General features: G+C 38.8%; 1 protein-coding gene across 10 annotated transcripts in view; it reads right to left on the bottom strand.

Moving 5' to 3' along the window:
* Positions 1–4,513: 4,513 nt before the first annotated feature.
* ofcc1 (orofacial cleft 1 candidate 1) overlaps positions 4,514–22,563 on the bottom strand; it is a 341,671-nt gene continuing 323,621 nt past the window's right edge. For all 10 annotated transcript variants that reach the window (XM_069920841.1, XM_069920839.1, XM_069920847.1 and 7 more), the window contains one exon: positions 4,514–6,668. In XM_069920841.1, the coding sequence (XP_069776942.1) occupies positions 6,647–6,668 (22 nt within the window). In that variant the 3' untranslated portion in view covers positions 4,514–6,646. The remainder of the gene's footprint in view (positions 6,669–22,563) is intronic.

Below are 22,563 nucleotides of genomic sequence, written 5' to 3'. Positions count from 1 at the left end.
TGTGCAGAAAGCATATGTGCTTTATAGCCGCAATTAAATGTTTTTCTTCCAAAAAAACTCCAGTGAGAACATTTGAGAAAATGACTTTTTAATCATCTATATAGCTGTGAAAACTACTGCCTCATGATAGCTCAGAATGTCTGCACACTTAAAATTAATTGTAATCCATAGCTTTAGAAAATAAAAAGCTCTCTAGTTCCCAGATCAGTATTTAATTCAAATGTATTTTTTTAATCATGCAGCTGTTTCCACTGCCTGAGTCATTCTGTACAAAGGCATCTATCTCATGAACACTGGGTGTGTGTCTCTTCATTTTCTATTGCCCATTTAAAGAGGTCAGGCTCCAAGCCACCATCCAAATGGGGTCCCCCATTGAACAAAGGCAAAATTAAGAAATTCTATCAACGAGTCCCCAGTGCACACCTCCTTCGACACTGAGGCCTACAATGAGATCCTGGAAAATGAGCACCACTTCCCATATGTCAGGACCATCTCTCAGTGAAATCAGAGACTGAAGATGAAATTCTTCATTGCTGCCAACTCAGCATTTGATCCTATGGAAAAAGAGTTCAGAGATGTGGGCAAATGACTAGCGAATTGTTCGGACCCAAAACACCGATAATTCTTTTTATTCGACCCTTTTGAGTTCTTGCAGCAGATTTGTTTTCTTGCTCCAGGTTCCAGCATCTGAAATCTCTTGTGTCGCTGGCAGAATAATAAGAGCTTAGAAGGACATGGACTAAATCTAGGCCGATAGGACTTGCTGAGATGCCAAATTTGGCTGAAGGGCTTGGCCCGTGCTGATTGACTCTATGACTCTAAATGGGATGAGTGTCAACTGGCAAAATGGTGTGCATGTGTATAATAGGCTGAAGGACTCACTTCTATGTTCGTTCAATTCTATAAAAAACTCAAACATAGCACAAATCTCGTAGTTTATCACTCCCATCTACCTGCCTGCTTCTGAAACACTGACTACTGACAACAGACATCTCATAGCATTGCAAAGGCACACCAGGGCTGCCTCCAGATCCCTTGGCTGGATAAGTATCAACATCAGCATCCACTCCCAAGACAACATCTCCAGAATTGAGATGAAATACTCCACAGGTCAGGCAGTATTCTCTGGTAAGAGAAACAGATTGATGTTTCAGTTCAATGACCTGCTCTCTTGCTTAAATTGCACTCAGCCAGCTCTGATGGAGGCTGGTCATGTCGTTCACATGCTTTCCATAAGCCTCCAAAATACGAAGTGCATTCCTGATAATTCTATAATCAAGTGAAGGATCTCCTTCTCTACTGCAGCAGAATTTCCTGCCAGTGGTGAACTAGCTGCATTCACCTTTGACCTTTGAGAGAAGTCCACTGACCTTTTTCCACATCTCCCCATGCCAATCTACTGCTGAGTGTCAGTTTCATCCTCAACGACAAAATCCCCAAGTTGTCACAAGATGGAGGAAGGTGGGGACGCAGATGAATATTTCAAGAAAGCCCCATCCATGACAGAGCTGAACAAAGTGTTGACAGATGCCTATCTCATGCTCCTTTGCTCAACTTGCTATTACATGTAAAAATAATTGACATGAAAGTATGATCCAAATGGAGATGTTCACAGGAATAGTTCTAATAATTGGTTGAATAAAACAGCTACACAAGTTCCAGCAGCTCTCTCTCTCTCTCTTAGTGTGTTTTTATATACTCTGCATTGTGCAGGTTAAAAATAATAAGCTAGTTATTATGAGCATGTATGCATTACCCTGTCAAAACTTTACATGCTTCTCAATTAATAAAAAAATATAGATGGGGGTTTTAAATTGCTAATAGTTAACTAACAAAAATACTTCAGTAAATTTAAAAGCAATTTGAAACTTTTAGGTAACCTCCATTAACAATGCAAATGTTTTCATACTTACCTTGATCCCTTGCAGTTGAGCTCCTCCATTGAGGTGAGTCAATGTTCTAACCCGGTGCAGGTTTTACAGGTGGTTCTTCAGCTGAAAGCTAGAAATTTTCTGTAACTTTGCACCCTATTACAGAGCCACATGTGCAGCGCAGTCAGGAGATGGCTGGAAAACAATAACCAGCAAATTTGGGACTTCCATGTTTGTATGGGAATCCGAATGTGGAAAAATGCAGTGGGCCTTGACCTGGTGCATTTCCCTGACAAAACCATTTCATTAATTCTTGATCATCTCCTGATGTTTTCGCACTTTCTGAACAACGTACGTCCATGACACTTTGCAATGCTGCAAACATGTTTTTTGTCATTAACCAATGTCTATGTGAGCACTGATATTCGTCCATAAATTTAATGATCATGCAAATCAATTAATGCTTATGTTCAAGAATTTGCAGCAAAGTAAATCAGGTTCCATTTTTAATGTATGAATGTAGTATTCATCTCACTAAGCAGTTTATTGAAGCAAATGTGGCTGTCAACATTTCAGTCATTGTTTTTCAAGTTACTTCTTTATTTTTGGTTAAAATACAAGAGCAGATGAAAGCTGAGACACAACAATGTAATTTACAGCCCCTTTTCATTGATATAGTTATTACATTGGATGTGAAAGTAAATGGGCACTTCCTTGTAAGTGTCTTTTAAATGCAATGACAGGGATTTGTCCAGTTTTTTATTGAATGACTGTGGTTTGGAGCTTGCAGTAGCACAGAATTGAAACTTTTGAATTGACCCAACTAAGTGGCTTGCAAGGCTCGAAGGCAATTAGGAGGAACAGGGCACCAAAGCAGGAGAACACCGACTGCCAAGAAGCCTGGAAGAGAATGAATTGTAGGAACCCAATGCCATGGACCAGCGTGGGGGACAGTGACCAAAGCCTCTGGCTTGTGAGCAGCTGGTGACTGAATTCTGAGAACCAGGTATCGTGATCTGGGATTCGTGAGGGGGCAAGGCTCTCATAGGGCTTTGGGCGCTGATAGCTTCTTAAGTGCTTTTGGGGCTTGGAGCAAGAAGCCAAGGAGGAAAGGACTATTTCTACCTCCCTTTCTCGTCTTGATTGTTGGACTAATGGCACCCCTTTGATGCCCTTACAATTGCAAAAAGATATTTTTGTATTTTATGTACATGTTAAAAAATGGATTATTGAAAACTTGACCTTAAATAAATTCAGGGGTTGAGGCTTTGGAGGCAAATGCATGCTTACCTGAGCAAAGGGCAAGCTTTCCCAATCTGAAGGACCAGAGCAGTTGTATAGGGTCAAACAACTGTGCCATCACTTCCGCTGATGGCAGCATCTTATTGATACATTTTTAAACTTGGAATTTTTAAGCTGCTGTGGTGCAACTTCAAAATTGATTCCTTTAGTATCCAGAAATCTACTTGTCTATGTTTTCAATGAATATAGCTTCCATTGGCCTCTAGGACGTGGAATTCCATTCTCTGCAAGAAGAAATTCCTCCTAATTTCATCTGTGAACAACCTACTGCCTGTTTTCAAACTGTGACTCTTGGTCCTGGAATCCTCATTCAAGGAATACATCCTGCCTGCATCTGGTCTGTCAAACCCTTTCAGAATCCTTTTAAAATTTCAATGAAGCTACTTGTCATGAAATGATTGATTTGAATCTCCATTCATGGACTCGGAGGATTGAGTGCTAATCTACTGACCTCACCTGAGTCATTCATAATTACAGATTATTAATACCCAGACTTTAATATCAAGAAATAACACTGTAATTGTGATTCTAGATTAAAAAGAATGCCTTGCATTTTTGCAGCATCATTCATAACCTTAGGTTGTCCCAAAGCACTTGACACTCAATGAAGCATGTTGAAGTGTTGTGTAGGAAATTATTGAAAGAGCTGTGATTATTTCCCGACTTGAGTTTTAAAAATTAAATTATGCTTCTTAACATACATATAATTAACTTTTCATTAATTAATTGCCTTGTGCTTTATCATGCAAATGCTTAATTTGTTTCACATCAGTATTTACCAGTTGTAAGGGTTTCATAAAATCTTCCACCAAGAAAGAACTGTTGGATATACATGAATATTACTAAAAATACTGTAGTTACTTGAAATCTTGTTGGATTTAACTGTGCAAAGTCACCAGATCAAAACTTTAGTCCTCATGCATGGACCCGATCTTCGTTTGTTTAGATTGGTAGTCACAATCCTGCAGCTGTACCTGAGGACGGGGAAACACTGGCTAAAGTTTCTCCCTCAAATAAACCAAAACCATCAAAGGCAGATCATTTAGTTATTCCACTTGCCGCTGATTGTGGGACCTTGCTCTTTGCACAATGGCTGACAAATTACTCAAGTGTACATAGGAGAGATCTCATTTTCGGCAAGATGTTCTGAAATCGCAAAGGCAAGTAAATGCTGCGAAAAACAAGTTATAGCGATTCAGACCTGGCCTTCTCATCAGTGAGTCTTCCATGCAGTGGACATGAAAAAAAGAGGAGCAGTCTCTGCAATTTCCATTCATTTTAAGGGGCAGAAAATTATAACAGATGTAATTAATCACAGGAGAAGCTCAGTTGAAGCCACATTGTGCCTTCCAATGCATCAGCATTTATTTTCCACATTGTTAACATTGTTTAATCTGAGTAAACCAATTCCAAAATGTTCCATCATCTAAAACAGCTAAAAATTAATTCTCAATGATACATATTAATAAATTACCTCTCCCTACACAGAGTGCACAGTATAAAACACTTCCAAACATGTAACTGGTCACATGGATGTATTTGGGTGATGCAGGCTTATGGGGCAGAAGGATCTGCTTCCATGTTGTATCTCTAAATTTAAAATTTAAATTTAAATTAATGTACAAAGATGACTTAGAAAATAAACCTACTCCACAATATGACTAATTTCTGGCAAATTGATCCTTCAGGCTCCACGTTACATAATTGCAGGATTAAAGTCAGTTTTTTTTCTGTGAAGTCATTTGTATATCTGCTAAATTTTAAATATAGGGCCATAATGGAGGAAATAATGTTGCACAATTAATAAGGTAATATGAAAACACTGAACTAACAGTGAAGCAATTTTAATGCTGCAGATCATGTTTTTGTTTTGTTAATTCCATACTTTGTTGTCTTTTATGTAGCTGAACAATAAAAATTGAGGATAGAGAAACTCAATAAAATCTATAGTTTCTGTTTGTTTCTCTTTCTCTTTGAACTGAGTTGTACTTAGTTGAATCTAGTTGTACAAGGCGCCTCATTCAGATTTTTCACTACGAATCAAAGATGTGATTTGCATTTACATAGATTCGCTTAAGACCTGCACATATATCAAAATGCATTACTGTCAATACAGTGTACTAATTTTAGGAAAATACCAATTTCTGAAGAGCAAGCTCCCTCAGATATTGTCTGGGTAATCCTTTTTTTGTGACGTTGAATGTGGGAGAATTATTAGCCCCAGGAAAGTTTTTTTTAAAAAAAGGTCTTCAATAGGCAGCTTGGCAAAATGTCATGAGATCTCCCAGGTCTATCCAATAGATTGGACAATATCTCAGTTCATTGTTTTATCTGACTTTATTGACAAGAACTGAATCCATCTGACTCTCGAGTGCAGCATTGAAGCAGAGCTGATGTTACAATTCAGAGGTGAACATGAACACTGCACAGGCCCTTCTGCTCACCATTCTGGCCATCAAGCACTGATTCACATCAATCCTACCCTTATCCTAATTTTCTTTTTAATCTTCCTGCACTTTCATTAATTTTTCTTCAATTCTCTGACTCATCTGCACTCTGGGGACAATTTATAATGGCCAATTACTTATCCAGATATTTTGGGATGTGGGAGGAAACTGGAACACTCGAAAGAAAGCTAAGTGGTCACTGTCAAAAGAGCCCAGATAATGTCACCAGCTGTGTCACATTTTCATCCTCAATTTCCTGCCATAGCCAAAAGGAAACAGAACCCAACCAGTGACTTGCATCCTTTATCAATGATGAGGTCAGCAGGATCTTCTACAAGTTGCACATTGTCTTAACTTGAAAATAAGTGGTCTCTCTTCTCACTGCCTAACAGTATCTTCATCTGAAGGTTTAACAAAGTGTCTCATCACCAGATTTAGGCTGTTAGGAAGGATGATAAATACTGTCCTTTCCAACAATCCATAAATGAGTAAAAATAAACGTCGATCGAGGATCCTTGTGGTTCGATTTGCTGCATAAACATCGATTTTATTTCTCTTTGGGTTAGTTCTTAGTTAATGATGATGATATATTCTGCCTGCATAAAACAGGAAATTCTATGAGAATATGTCCTGACAAATCACATTGCCTGAGAAAGTTCAAATTTTTTAACCCAAATCATTCGACACGCAATGATAAAAAGAGAGTTTCCCAGCAGCTTGCTTGTGTACATCACCTGCACATTCTGAATTCTCTATAATTTTGTGGGAGACCTTCTTGGGTGACTAACAGCAAATGAGCACTAAAGAATTCTCTGTTCCATTGAAGGTAATAGTAGTGAGTATCAGATATAGACAGAAAATATCATCACTCCTATTTAGCACCAGTGACCATGTCCTCGCAGTTGAGGATGTTACTACCAGTTACAAATATCATGAGCAAATGCTTACAGCAAACAAAGTGTCCAAAACATTTTCTCAGATAAATCCAGTTGATGCATACAGCTTTCAGTCTTAATCCTTTGCCTTTCAAGATCTCGTGGCATTGAATCTGAAAAATATCAAGGGCATTGGCAACTCAGGAATGATGTAAACGTAGTGGTTAGTGTGATGTTATTACAGCGCCAGTGGCTCGGGTTAAAATCCGATGCTGTCTGTAACGAGTTTTGTATGTTCTCCCTGTGTCTGCGTAGGTTTCCTCTGGCTGGTCCTTCAAAAAACATGCAGGGATTGTAGGTTAATTGGTGTATTGGGGGGGGGGGAACGGGCTCATGGATCGGAAGTGCCAGTTACCATGCTCTATATCAAATAAAATATGTAAACAATGGAGTACATTATCAATACTAGCCTTATCCCACTACTTATGCTACCTGCCAAATTGTGAAAACTGGTAAGGCCTGCTGATGCAAAATGCTATGACGTGAATTCACACTTCAACCTTCATAAATCTCCCTAGGTTTTCCAATGGATGCTGTGGAGAATTGGGAAAACACTGCTATTCAACTGTTTCCTCATATTCACTCCATGACACTGTGCTCAGCCTGGGCTACTGTAAGGGTATAATGTACCTCCTCCCAAAATCTCTCAACCTCTCATTCATCCTTTACTAAGATCCTTTAACTGATCTTTTAACTGCCCACCAGATATGTGGCACAGTGTTAATTTTTTTGCTTGGAAAATATCTCGTGAAGCGCCTTTGAATGTTTTTCTTAGAATATACAAGTTAAAGATTTTGACAATATGCTATTCACTGTGTATGGAAACACACAAACTCGTGCAGCCTAATAAACAAGACTTTTGGCCCAGTCAGTCCACACTGATCATCCACCACCCATTTACACTAATCTATGTTATTCTCTCCACATTCCCATCAACTTGTTCCAGATACCATGACTCACTCACATGCCATATCTTTAGGTTTGTAGGTTAACATTGTAAGGTAAAAACATCATGAGATGGGACCGGAGAAGGAGTCACCCAGTACTAAGGAGTAACAGAATGCAGATGTGACCTTGTACACTCAAGATAAGCTTTGCACTAACAAGAATGATGTGCAGCAGACTAACAGAGAAGGATAGCAACAGTTTATTCATTGGACAATGTAATGGTATGATCATTTACTAAGTACGTATCCTGAGGTATAAAAAAACACCACTTGCTGATAACGGCAGAATGCATTCTCCGACTAACATGGTTAGTCGCAAGTGTTACAATCCGGTAATAAAGAACAAAGAACCCTGATTTCGACTCAGTCTGGTGTTTGTCTCACTCATTCATGAACAAAGCAGACCTAACAACATCCAGTAGCCAATCAACCTGAAAATCCGAACATTGGACAGGAATTTGGGGTAACAGGGGAAATGTGTAGAAGGAGAATGTGCAAACTCCACAAACAGCACCTTGGCCAGTATTGAGTCTGGATTACAGAATCTATGTTGTTGTGGTTGTACTAGCTGTGCCAAGTGTGCGTCTTAATTCACTGTTTAAAATAATTTTAAAAATGGAACCAAGCACAGTTGGTTAAAAATGGTCCTTGATAAGATGGCTCTGATAATATATTTGTGTAACCAAGGTGTAAACTATAAATTTGCCATTTCTTGAATATATTCTCGCTGTTTCTGAATACACCTCCTGTTTATAAATGAACCACAACATCAATTGTGCTTCATTAACCATTAATACACTTTGTGAGTTTTTCTTGTCTTGGAATCTAACAATTTATTACACCGAATGCATGGATAAAACCAGTGGATGTAATTGAATTAAGCTGCGCTCAGCATTTAAAACTGATTTGTTAGCAAATTAAAGCATCACATTGCTAAATTATAAGTAAATAATTTAACTTCCTGAAGGTGTTTTAAATGTGTTTGGCTCTTACTGTGATAGAGTATGTGGCATACTCTAATCTCTTCTGGTTACAGAAATCCATTTGGGCTATTTTGTTTTTCGTTGAAGGTTGGAGTTGTTGGCTGTCATTTAGTATTAATTAACTTACAAGAGGCAACAAGAGATGCACAGATTACCAAAAGACTTGTCCCAGGAATTTCAGTTTAAAGAATAAAGAGTCACTTACATGAAGGCAACATTAAAAGATTTCTATGCAAATGCAGCAAATAGGAGCAGTGGAGGCCCTTGGAGCCTTATGATCATGGCTGATCATCTCAACTCAGGGAACTCGTGGCAACCTTCTCCTCGATCTTGTCAGCCCTCCAGTCTGACAATAAAACATAACTCCTTTTTGAAGATATTTGTTGGTTTTACTTCAGCTGTTTTCTACAGTGGAGAATTCCACTGATTTGCCGGGTGAGGGGAGAACTTGTGAGAACTTGAGTTGCTTGGGCGTCGAGGGCGACAGCCCAGATGCTGGAAGATGTGATCAATGTGGATGAGTGCCCTTTGGTCAGGGTACACGTGGGGGCCACTAGGCTTACTTCCATGCAAAAATATGTCTGTGTATCTTTGTCTTAAATTATTTCCATTATTTGAAGGTGAAGATATAATAGAAGCAGAGGTTCAGTCATTTATTCAGTCAGATCCTGTCAGCCATATGTTCTGACATCCTCTAAAAGCTAATTACATTGTTGGTCTCAATTAACTAACTTCACTGTACATCGGGTAAGTTTAAGGGCACCGACTGAATATGAACCTTAGAATATTTAATACACCAAAACTCCAATAATCCACTAACCAACCATTCAGGAATCACAATCGTTCGGCATCTGGATCATCAGGTAATATTTGCCACATACCCTTCTGGCTCACAGGGTGCCAGTTCAAAAATGTCATGCCATTCACCTGTGCCTTGAATCACATTTCATTCCTCTCACTGGGGGTGTGGTTCAAACATTTCTCCCGTCTTACTGATTCTGATTCTCATGCTCATTTTCACTCATCAGGGCCCAAATTTCTTGCTACCTTCTGATTCAGTGGGGCCCCATTTCCCACACTCTCGCTAAAATGTCCAGGGACTTAATTTCCTGCACTCTCTTTAAAGTAACTTGAATTACATTGAAATACAGTGTAACATCTAAATCAAAGTTACTTAAAAGTATTGGGGTTGTTATGGGAATGACGTTGAATAGTCTGAAAATCTGCTATTTCAATACCACCAAAGCCCTGCATATGCCAATTATTGCAGGTGTGATATGCAATGGTTAGATTCTACAGTCATATCTTATTTCCATTAAATAAATCAAACATTGAAGTTATCTGACTCATTCCATATTGACTTTGGGCAACAATCCAAAGGGATAAAATAACAACAAATTACACTTATATACCACCCATAGAGGTAATCACTGCTGATATTTCCCCAAGACCATTAGCTAACATCCAGGGGTTAGCTGGAAACCAGACCAACGTTTGCATGATTTTGAGATTTTTAAAACAAGTGAGACTTGGAGAGGGAATTCCAGAATTTAGGGCCTTAGGGATGTGCGCAGGAGGTCAGAGTGAAAAGAATCCTGTAATTTGAGGATGAAATGAAAAAGGAAATCACAATTCATTGTTCTTTCAGAATGATATCCAACTCTCCATGTAGAAAATCCTGATATGGCAAAGATGCAGAATTTAATGCACTTTTTAAAGGGAAAACAAAAATAAAATAAACAGTCTGCTTAAAAATCTGTTAAAAAGCAGTAAATTCCTTGATAAAGATTGGTCCTGGCTTGATGTGCGTTGAATCACGGCAATCCCCAACAACATGGCACAGCTTGAACTGTCCTGATCAGATCCAGCTCTGTGTTACACCTGCCCTGTGTTACAGGCAAGCACCATTAGCATGCAAATCAACACATTCGGGCTGCATTTTTCTTTCACACAAGTTGCAGTGTCTGGTTTTAAAAAGGGGGGAAAGCAAGTTGGCTGCAAAGCGGAGGTTGTTACCAACTTGAGAAGCAGATGCCATTGCTTTGCTTGCATTCAGAAGATGGTAGTGCCAGGTTCCCACTTTCACGACTCCTTCACAGCCTCCTCTCAACTTTGCAATCTGACCTTTATTCCAACAAGAACACATGAGGAAATAACAAGGCACAAATGGTGTTCAGAGCTTATCGACAGCTGAAGGAAAATATTGCAGGATACAGATAATATTTTGATGAGAATATAAGAGGAAATTAGAGCCACTGCAAAGAAAAGTGCACCAAGTCTAACACTGAACATTTAACAAACATGATATGTGGCAATTCATTCTTAGCATTGTTACAGGTTATTATTATATATTATATATAAATATGTTTTTAAAAGAGATAGATTGTGGGGGTTTAGTGTAGGTCACTTCACAAACAGATACTTACACTTCACATCTCATTTAAAATGCAGGAACTTTGCTGAAGCTAGATAGCCAGGCACCGTGACTTTGCAGAGACAATGGATCTGCTTTGGAATTAGGTGCAAATGGAACAAAGTCTGGGCTCAAGTGCTGTTAAAGAACTTTCAAAGATTGGATTTTGAGCCTTGGGAGGGGTTCTGGTTTTTACAAGCAGAGTGTGAGGAAAAACAAACATGATGCTTCTCTGAGAGAGAGAAGCCTCTTTTAGGTGGCCAGAATACCCCGATGTAAAGCCGTATATTCCACCTGAATGCGGCTGTCGGGAGGCCATCTGAAAGATCCTGTTGTGGCTTGGAGGAGTACTCACCAACCCTCCTCCGGGAGGCATACTCTCTGCTTCTGAACAGTCCCCCAAAGGTCCTGAATGCAAAAGTGGCTACTAGGGGGTGGGCTGATGACAATCAGCTGGAAACCCAAATCCACATGCCTGAGAGCCCCCCTCCCCGCTGCCCCTGCCCCGACGTCCCGTGCTGGCTGCCCCTACCCTGACATCCCGTGCTGACAGGAGCCGGGGTGCGCACCAAGGCGCATCTCCTGCAGCTGTCCCCTTCAGGTGGACAGCGCAGCGCTTTCAGGGCTCCCACCTGAAAGACTATTCCACAGGGCTGTATCTGCTTCCACAGGTACATTCTTGGTGGAGAATGCACCTGAAAGAGGCTTGAGGGAGGGAGAGAGAGAGAGGTCAGTTCTGCAGTGGCTTTTGAGGCTGCAACATGGCAAGCTGGCAGGCTTGTTGAAAACACCATTTTGAAGATGGGCTGCGAGTTCAGCCTGTTCAAAACCCTTGTTGTCCTTACAAGAGGAAATGGCTGGCTAGAGTGTTTCTCCTGAAATAAGGGAAACAAGAGGAACTCTGTGGTGACCTGGAAGAAGAGATTATCATTTGGTAAACCAATGATGGGGAAAGTTTCTTCAGCAAGACACTGAAGTAACTGATCAGAGGAAATCAGTTTGCATGTGTCCAACGAGCAACAAATATCTCGCTGAAACCAACAAGAACCATCCCAGTAACCATTTACCTTTAAGCACCAGAGCCTGGTGAAAATTCATAAATGTTAAATTCTGTGCACAGTATAAGAATTGCCTGATACCGGTGAACTTGGAGGAGTGAGAAGTGTATAATTGGACTATTGAAGCAAATAAGTTTCCTGAACATATACACATTATATGCACATGCATTTAGAATTGGAAGGGGCTTAAGTTAGGTTATGTTAAGTTAATAGTAATAAGTTAAAGTTTGATCCTGTTTTTATGTTTAAAGAAATTTAAAAGCAACTTTTATTTAAGTAACCACTTATCTTACTGAATTTCTATTGCTGCTAGGTTTTGGAGTCTTCTGGGCTCGTAACAGCATTTTCCCTTAGTTGTTTCCATACCCGATTCCTGAAACAAATACCATTCAGATTTCTGTCACAGTAAGTGATCATCAAGCAGACAGAGAAAACAAATTGAGGATGTGCTCCTTTGAGAAATTTATTATCCCTATTGAACCCTGAGAATCCTGCCCCATGTTCTCTTGATATGGAGAAGAAGAATTGGGGATGGTATCATGAACCCTCCATTCACTCATCAAGTGCAGAAAGAGGCACTGCGGAAGTGACAAAAGGACTGCGTCACCTAACAAAGTGACCAACTATCCCATTGTGGTCTTCAGTTCAATCCATAGAGGAGTTAGCATGTTGACCTCATCAGCCACCCCAGAGCCTGGAGTGGAAGTAAGTCATCCTCGATCCTGAAAGGTTGCCTGGGATGGAGAAGAAATGATGTGCTGAGCTGACAGAAAGAACCAGAGGGAACAATTCTAAAGGGGTATTGGAGTAAAGAGGCCCAAGAGCATGTGCACAGACTTGATGGATCAGCTGAGAAAGTAGTTAAAATAAAACATATGAGTTTCTGGCATTTATAAATAAAAGCATAAAGTACAGAGCAAGGAAGTCATTATGAACTTTATGAAATGCTGCCTCTGTCACAACTAAAACCTTATGCTCATTTCTGGACACAACAAAAGAAAAAAAAAACCTGTTTCTGTTGTTGGAAAGATCAAGAAGTAGAGGAAATAGAATGAAAGTGATTGGTAAAAGAACCCAAAGGGTCTTGAGGAGGAACATTTTGTATGCAATGTGAGGTTAAGACCTGAACTACATTGCCATGCATGGTACTAGAGGCAGATTCATTGGTAGTGTTCGAAAGGGGGCTGAATAAATATCTGAAAGGATATCTGAAAGGATAAAGGAATGAATCTGGGTCTATGGGGAATGAAACCAGCTGGATGACTTTTATATAGAGCCAGTAAAAAAATTGAAAGGCTGAATGGCCTTCTGTGATGTAACTATGATTTAGATATATAAACACAATTGCTTAATATATATGTGTAGGCACCATTCCAACATTTCTCCATTCTATTCTCTGTATATTCCATTGCTTATGTTCTTATTGCTCCATATCTAGATCAATCCCCATCACTGTGCTTTCAAACCCAGTCATTCACAATCAGGATTAATTCTCATTCTTATTTTCAATGCCCCTCTATGCCTCACTTCTTCCTATCTCTGCAATCTCCCCCAGCCTCATAACCTGTGCTCCTCCATTCTTAGCCCATGGATCATCCACCAATTTAATCGCTCAATTACTGATAATTTCCTCCCTGAATCTAAGAATTCCCTCTCAATTGATCTTTCCTCTCACAATCCCTGTTCCCCTGCTACTTGTCTTTATTCCTTTGAGACATTCCTCAAAACCACTCTCTTCAAAAAAACCACTTTTTTTTGGCAATATTTTTCTGCTTTTGCAATGCTAAAGGCATCATTTAATGGAGTTTGCCATTGTTGGCACTGTTAAAACTCTACATTGTCATATCTTTATGTCACTTCATTGATCAAGAGCTTTCTCAAAATGGTTTTAAAGTTAATTGTTTGCTTTTTATTTTTACAATGCCTTTAAAGTTAGACAATGCAATTTCAATGGCTGTTTTTATCTTGAATATTCAGAATCGCCAAATTAGTATTTGAAAGATTTTTATTCCCTGACTTGAATCTTTTGGCTATCTGGAATTTTCCTATCGCTTAAAAATTGTGAATCAACTCTGGAATCTTCCTATACATCCTGGCTTAAACTTCACAGAATAAAGGAATGCTACTGGATATTTTCAATAAATGTAATTTTTGGCTGCCAACCAACTTGCATTTCTCAGAACCTTCAATTCTGTTAAAATGTTTCTTTAATTATCTATTTCTATTTGGCAGCTTTCATTATCCTATATTGAACCAATCCCACAAGAAAAAGTAAATGTCGTTAATAATCTGTCCCTTCCCTATGATGAATCCAATCCTTCCCATCCTGAGAAACAGTCCCAAAAAAAACTCCACCTGAACTCAATCCCTCCCACTACCAGATATCAAACCCTCTCAAGGTAAAAAAAAAATCATCCATTATCTCTTCCAAAATCAGCTCTAACCCCTCTCCAGGAATTATCACTTGCCTTTCTCTGCCATTGCACCTCGATGGTAGCTCTTGCCCATTAAAAAACAACCTCTCAATCTCTCTCACAAAGGAATAAATGATCCCCTCTCCCTGAAATCAACTCTACCCTCCTATGGAAGTAAGTTTCTTCTGCTTGAGAAATCAGCTCTCTATCTCCCTGAGAAAATTAGTTCTTATCTCTCTCAAGAAAATCCATCCTTGAAATCTGATCTCTCCCCTTCTAAAAATCAGCCATCTCCATCCTGAAATAAGACCTCTGCTTCCTGAAATTAGCCCATTCCCTGGAAATCCGCTCAATCCCTAAAACCACTCCCACTCATGAAAACAGACTTCTTTTCCTCAAATCAAATCAAATCCTCCTCCTTTTGATATCAGCCTCTTCTCCTTGAATTCACCCCTCATTCCTGAAATCAGACCCACCTCTCTGTGAAATCAGACCTGGCCTCCTTAATTCAGCCCTTCTCACACTTGAAATCATCCCCTCTTCATGGGAGACTTCTTAAGACGCTCCAATAGCTCAGTGGTTAGAGCATTAGTCTTTGCAATCCAGGGGGTCGTGAGTTTGTTGCTTGCTAGGACCTCATTTCTGTGAGGGCCGCTTGACAAAGTGGAGACTGTCTGTTTTCCTTATGGTAAACAAAGTTTTAAAAAATAAGGTGCGCTACATTCTACATGCAGTATTGTGACAATAAATGGAACCTTTACCTTTTCAACCTTTATTCCCTCACCTCTTGAGAAAAGTGACCTTTCCATCTACTAAAATTAACAATCACCCCAGGAAAATACCCTTCCATTCCTGAAAATGCCCTCTATCTCCCAAAATTCACTCCTTCCCCAGATATCAGTCTCCTCACCCTTGAAAATAGCCCACCCCCATATGAGACTGCTGCTTCCACTCCTGATATTATCTGACCTTCCTGAAATCAGTCCTTCTTCCAAAAGAAACTAGAAACCCCTTCTGCTCCTCCTTCCCCCATTCTGAAAACATCGCTTTTCAGGCATCTTCTTGACCGCTGGACAATCTGTGGTGCAGGAGCACCATTGAAGTTTAACTATCCCATTTTTCCTGCTTTCAATGTGTGCAAAAACTCCCTGCATCATTTTCATCATCTCCTTTGCTATGTCCAACAAGAATCAAGTATCAAGGTCACAGACCCCAACAGAGCAGAAGGGATTTTTTTTGTCCTGTCACCTCTTCCAGTGAAAGGGCACTGACTGAGGTAGTTGGTATGGACAGCATCTTGTAGTGATTGGTCTTTCATTATCTATAGACAGAGGATATTTCCCCATTGGACCTATTGATATTATGATGTAGTAATGGCACATCAATGTGCCAAATAAGCATCAAAATCTTTGGATCCTGAATCATTCTGGATATCTGCATTGCTGTTTCTTTCCAGAGCTGACTGTGAGATTCTGGGACAATCCCAGAATGGGAACGGAGTCTCCATTATTTCTAATTATACAGCCTGATTAGCTTAAAAGGTCAGCAGTTCTCAAATGCATGTACACATATAGCCGATCAAGTATTAAATGCCTTTGCATTCGGATCATTGCTACATAGATCATACCTAATGGCCTGTTTAGTATCCCAAGTCAGTCAGTACCAGGGCCTAAGGGATCCTGCCATAATTATCCTTCAGAATAACTGCTGTGTTTTTGCTACATTTGAAAGCATGTTCTCTGGCTTGAAGCAGAGGAATAGAGGCTTGAAGTTTCATCATTAGCTAATGAAAGAGAAAATGACGAGATAACTTTTTTTTCCCATACTTCACGCTCCAAGTCAACTATAATTCATGCAATTGAAATTTTAGTCAAGAAGTTTTTGGACACAAGTAAGCCTGCTCCCTTTTGTGGTCTCGTGCAATCCAAAGGGAAAGAATACACGGTTCATTAAAAAAAAAGGCATTTTGAAAAAAAGCAAAAATAAAAACCGCAAAGAGGTAATGAAAGGTTGATTGGCATTGCTGAGTTTCATAACAATATTGTGAATAAAGCTTATACTTGTACAAAGCCCTACTACATCAGTGTGTAAATTGCACTAGTTTGGGTCACCACCCTATTTTGGAGCCATTGATTTTAGCAAAACAGCTATTCTTGGTTTAAATATGTTGAGCTTTTCCTCCAAAATGATTATTTTTGTAAAATGTGAAAAAGCATGAATATACAGGCAGCAGCAAGTAAATGAATGTCATTTTATCAAGCCTATTTTCAGTAAATTATTATTCCCACTGGCATACTTACTTGTCAAATGTTGCAAAATTTGTAAAAATGTCAGATTTTAAATAACTTCATATTGTAGTGAGAGCTGTCACAAAGTAAATATACTAGTTGGCAATCAGAATGGGAAGTAGAGTTAATTGTATGATTCTGTGAACCAACTAACAGAACAAAATGAGAATAATGTCAACCAAAGTATCCTTTTCAATGTAGAAGATATAGAATGGGGATGACACACAACACTGGCAAATAATACAGGTACACGATCCTTTATCCGGATATCTAAAATCCAGAAAGCTCCAAAATCCAGCAAGTGGGGACCAGGAGTTGGGGGAGGCGGCCAAGGGACCGTTGGTCGGGGGAGGCAGCCAGGCAGCTGAGGGTCCGGCAGTTAGGGGAGGTGGCCAGGCGGCTGAGGGACTGGCGGTCGGTGGAGACAGCCGGGCAACTGGAAGGGGGTGGGGGTGGATACGGCAGCACAATTTGGATGGGCTTTCCGAAATCCGGAAAAATCCGAAATTCAGAACACACTCTCCCCCCAAGGGTTCCGGATAAAGGATCATGTACTTGTATAATCCCCTGTGTGGTCTTTTTCAATCCAAAGAATGCTAATGGAGAAAAGGCAGACTCTATTATTAAGGTTACAGATCCCATTTTCTCCAATTAGCCAAGCACTAATCATAATAGAAACAAGTATTTGCATTATATATATCAACATTTGAAATCTTCAGAAGATTCCAAAGTTACTTTTTAAAAGATGTTGGCAATCCTTTGTCACCAGCTCTGTTTGCATTGGTTATTGAATCTTTGGCTCAGATGATTAGACAAGACAGTAATATTGAAGGTGTTAAGGTGAAATCTGATGAATTTAAAATAAATTTGTTTGCAGATGATGTTTTGATATATTTAACAAAACCTTTGAGTTTTTTGAGGAATTTGCATGATAGACTGGAGCAGTATGGTGAAATATCGGGTTATAAAATTAATTGGGAAAAGAGTGAGATTATGCTTTTAGCTGAAATGGATTATTCTTTGTGTAGGCATATTGTGACATTTAAATAGTCAGATCAGATTAAGTATTGTGTTAAGATAGATGGTAATTATAATCATTTATATGAATTGAATTAATTGTCCTTATTATATAACATTAAATATGATTTGAATCAGTGGAAATATTTACCTATTACATTAATAGGACACATTAATTGTATTAAAATGAATATTTTTCCTTGAATTCAATATCTCTTTCACTATCCCTTGTAAGATTACTCAAATTTTTATAAAAAGATTTAGATGTTTCAGTGAGGAAGTTTTTACAGAAAGATAAAATGGTAAAGGTATCATTACAGAAATTAACTTGTAAGTATGCATTAGGAGGATTGCAACTCTCTAATTTTCAAAATTATTATGTATCAGCACAATTGAAATTTATTAATAGTGTGAGGGAGTAAAATAAATGTTTTTTGTGAGATAAATTGGGAAAGGTTTGTTAGAGTAGGTTACATACAAACACTTTAAAACAGATCTTATTTAAAATACTGGAGCTTGCCCCATAATAGACATATCGGCTCCACAGCTTTTTCAAGAGCTTTGAAGAGTGCTCAAGAGACTTCACTAATAGATTGTTGTTTACAAAAGGCAACAGGTGAAAGATCTTATTGGAGCCGCCTTCTGAATGGAGCTGTTCTAGGAGGGTCATGTCATTTGGCAAGCAGAGAGAGTCAAACAGGCTTTATCTCAGAGCGAGAGAGAGAGAGAGAGAGAGAGAGAGAGAGAGAGAGAGAGAGAGACAGACAGACAGACAGACAGACAGACAGACAGACAGACAGACAGACAGATCACTTCCACAGTATTACAGCCAATAGATGTAGCTGGGACTGGAACAGGACAAGCTAGCAAGCTTGTTGAAAGCCATTTGGAAGATGCCCTGGTCAAAGCCCTTGTGGTTCATGCAAGAGGAGAGGACTGGCTGTCTAAAGTTGCACTTGGAATAAGAGAAACAAGAAGGAATTCTTTGGTGACCTGAAAGAAAGAGGTTATCATCTGGAGAACACTGACAGGGCAAGTTTCTTCGGCAAGACACTGAAGTTGCTGATGGAAGTAAATGTACAATAAATCACTCCCTGTAAACTGACAAGAACATTCCTGAGCGGAAGTCATTTACCTTTCAAGCACCAAAGCCTGATGAACTTTATAAATGTTAAATTCTGTGCACAGTATAAGAATTGCCTGCAGCCAGTGAATTTGGAGGAATGAGAAATGAGATTGGACTGTGAACCAAAGAACTTTTCTGAACTTACACACACATTACACACATGTGCGCTTAAAATTAGAAGAGGGTTAAGTAAGTCAATAGTGATAAGTTAAAGTTTGATTCTATTTTCATGTTTAAAGATAATTAAAAGCAACTTTTATTAAAGTAACCATTTGTCTTGGTGAATATCTATTGCTGCTGGGTTTTGGGGTCCTCTGGACTCATAATAATAGGTTTGAAGTGGATAAACCTTTGATATGGGCTGATACTGAGTTATCTCAGATTGATGAGAGGAAGATGAATCAGTTTATTTATAGATGTCAACCTCAATTATTGAGTAATTATAATTTACCTGTGTTGAAATTTATGGTATAAAAAATTAAGCGGTACTCAAGGTAAAATTTCGGATAAAACTCCTTTGTATCAAAATAAGCTTTTTCCTTTTACACTTAATGATCAACTTTTGAAGTTGTGAGATCAAAAGGGTATTAAATTGGTAGAAGATTGTTATGAAGCAGGATAATTTATTTCTTTTCAAAGAATGAAAGATAAATATGATATATCTTTGAATACTTTTTTCTTATTATCAAATTAAAGCCTTATTATTGGATAATTTTGGGCATACTTTACGGTTTCCTAGAGGGACTAAATTTGAAATTTTACTTACTGAAGGTGGCAAGAAAGGATTCATATCTGAGATGTATGCTTTATTACAGAATAAAATGCTTAGGCGGGATATTCATAAATCTAAATTAAGATGGAAAAAAGATTTGGCTGTATCTATTTCTCAAGATGATTGGACGAATTTATGTGAGGATAGTATGACTAAAATTGTTCATGTAAGGTATCGATTGGTTCATTACAATTTTCTTCAACAATTATATTTAACCTTGTAGAAATTAAGGAAATATGTTTATTTCTTCCGATTTATGTTTTAGATGTCATAAGGAAGTCGGCTCTGTCTTACATTCCACATGGTTATGTGAGACAGTGAAACCTTTTTAAGAAACCTTTAGAAGCTATTTTTAAATTGAAGGTTCCACTTGATCCTTTAGTTTTTTTTTTGTTGGGTGATATTAAGGGATTGAGTTTAGAGTTAAAATTAAATAAATTTCAAATTACATATAATTTACATAATAATTATTCCTTTTTTGTTAAAGCTTGGAGACCATATTTGGTTTATATGGGGTTGAATTATTAATCCCCTTTCCACACATTAGTGGTGTTGTTCCAAAGCATGGCAACTAATTGATGAGTTTATGTTACGTGATCTCCTCTTTCTTTCTTATTTTTTTCCTTTTTTGGGGAGGTAGTTTAGAGGTGGGTGGGAAGAGATGGGTGGGTTATGGTAGGGGTTGGGGGGGGGGGTAGTTGTAGGGGTTACTATTAACATAAAAAGTATCATGTATGTATTTTGTTTTTTCCTAAGCTGTTCATTGTATGTTTTATCATGATCAATAAATAAATTTTTTTTAAAAACCAAATCACTGAGTGACGGATATTGGATCCAATTATGAGTTTGTTTTAAAACAATGTAATTGAACCTTTTACATTTGATCAGGCAGGGCTCATCTTCTCATGCAAAAGGTGGCACCTCTTACATTCCTGACCCTGCCTAATACCCCACCAAACCCAAGGGTTTGTAGCATAAACTCCTCATGAGCCAAATGAACCTAAACCCTACTGGATTCACAGATGCACTGGCCAAAAAATGTCAGTCAGAACTCTTACAGAAACAAAATCTAGCTTGGGAAGTCTATTCTTTCTGACTTTTTCACATGCATTTAAAGATGAATCCGTAAGAGAAGGCAATAGCAGAATATTTATATATAATTGCTTGCTGTTTCTTCATTCAAGGACCCTCCCTCTCTTGAAGGGAACATAGTGCAGGAAGTGGGTTATAGAACTCTTTCTTGCATGGGTTGAAATCCTACATTAAGTATGCAGGTTTAGCAAATTAAAAGTTACACCCAGACAATTAGTGGGAGAATCATGAACAAGGGGGCACAGCTACAATATAAGGAACTGGTCATTTAAAACCAAGGTGCATGGAAATATCTCTCAGAAGGCAGTTAATCTCTGGAATTCTCTGCCCCTTAGGGTTGTGAAGGCCAGATCAATAGGGCTCAAGGAATTATTGAGGACCCCTTCCATCCAACACACTGTACTTTTAACCCACTAACATCAAGGAGGTGGAGCATTAAAATCAGGACTGTGAGGCTGGGACATTGTTTCTTCCCTCAGACTGTGAGACTGATGAACAGTGTCCTGTAACAAAGTAAATTGTTACAAAATATTTATATACATTTATTTTAAATGATATTTTTATGTATATATGTAATTATTATGTAGTATGTTGTGTGTGTGAACGTGTGCACTGTGGTCTGGAGAAACAATTTTTGTCAGGTTGTATATGGACAGTCAGTTGATAATAAACTTGTTCATTTGATATATTTAAGGCTGAGATGGGTAATATTTGAAAGATTGAGAAATGAAGCACTGGCACAGAGGATGAAATGAGGCTGGGGTTGATCATATTGAATGGTGAATTTGGCTTGAGAGGCCTGCTCGTGGATTCACAGTCAGAGGCCATAGAACAGGGGCTTTAGCTCCAACACATCCTCCATGCTATCAAGATAGCAATTCTAGGGTAGTATTCTCAGCAGATCCAATCCATAAATCTGTCCAATGTCTTTTGAATGTTGCAATTATGCCCTCTTATAGTTTCATCTGATAGCTTATTCCAGATATGGACCACCTTCCGAGGTCCCTCTCTGCTCTCTCGCTTTAACTGATGCCCTCTAGTTTTACAATAATCTACCCTGGGAAAATAACTGTGAGCATTCACTTTATCCATGTCCCCATATCCCTTGTGGCCAACTCCTATTTTCTCTTGTTATTGTGAATCCACAGAAATGAGATGGCAACCCATCCAGATCAATTTCTTTGTATTCTGTGGTTGTCAGGACTTAGTTACTTTTTAGCAATGATCCTCCCTGACCATTAACCTTCTTGAATTGCAGAAGGGGTCCACTGTAGAAAATATTGAGGCAAGACAGATTACAACTATATTTGGCTTTCAGTCCGCTGTCTCATTTCTGTGGAATCAGTTGCCTGAGAGTAATTTTCCACATGACCGACCTGCATTTTGTGTTTGAAACCCAGAGTGAAAAAGACATTGTTCATCATTTTCCGCATGATTAAAAGCTAAACGATTTGATAATTTCTTGGTCAAGTTAATCCAGTTTGTGACATGTACGGCACCACAAAATCCATCCCACAGCTTGTATAATGGCAGCATCAGTCTGCTGGAGGAACTCAGTGGGCCGAGCAGCTTCGGTGGGAATAAAAGAATGATGGATGTTTTGGGTTGGAACCCTTTATCACCGCAATCCTACACAGAGCTGCTGGGCAAATGGACATTAGGCTCATGCAAGGAGTAGCGCAACCATTTGTTCTACACCCCTTAGCCTCCTACAATCCAAGGAGAAAAGTCCTGGCTTATCCATTCTCTCCTTATAACTCAAGCCCTTTAATCCTGGTGCTATCCTCATGAATCTTATGATCTCAACAATATCAATAGTTTTGTTACAAGCAACCACATCCAATTTCTCCCTGCATGTATCAGGATGCACACAAAATTCCTGAGTGATTTTACAATGT

The sequence above is a fragment of the Narcine bancroftii genome, chromosome 2 (assembly GCF_036971445.1).
Source record: "Narcine bancroftii isolate sNarBan1 chromosome 2, sNarBan1.hap1, whole genome shotgun sequence".
Taxonomy (NCBI): domain Eukaryota; kingdom Metazoa; phylum Chordata; class Chondrichthyes; order Torpediniformes; family Narcinidae; genus Narcine; species Narcine bancroftii.
The sequence above is the reverse complement of the archived record's forward strand: the minus strand, read 5'-3'. Positions and strand labels throughout refer to the sequence as shown.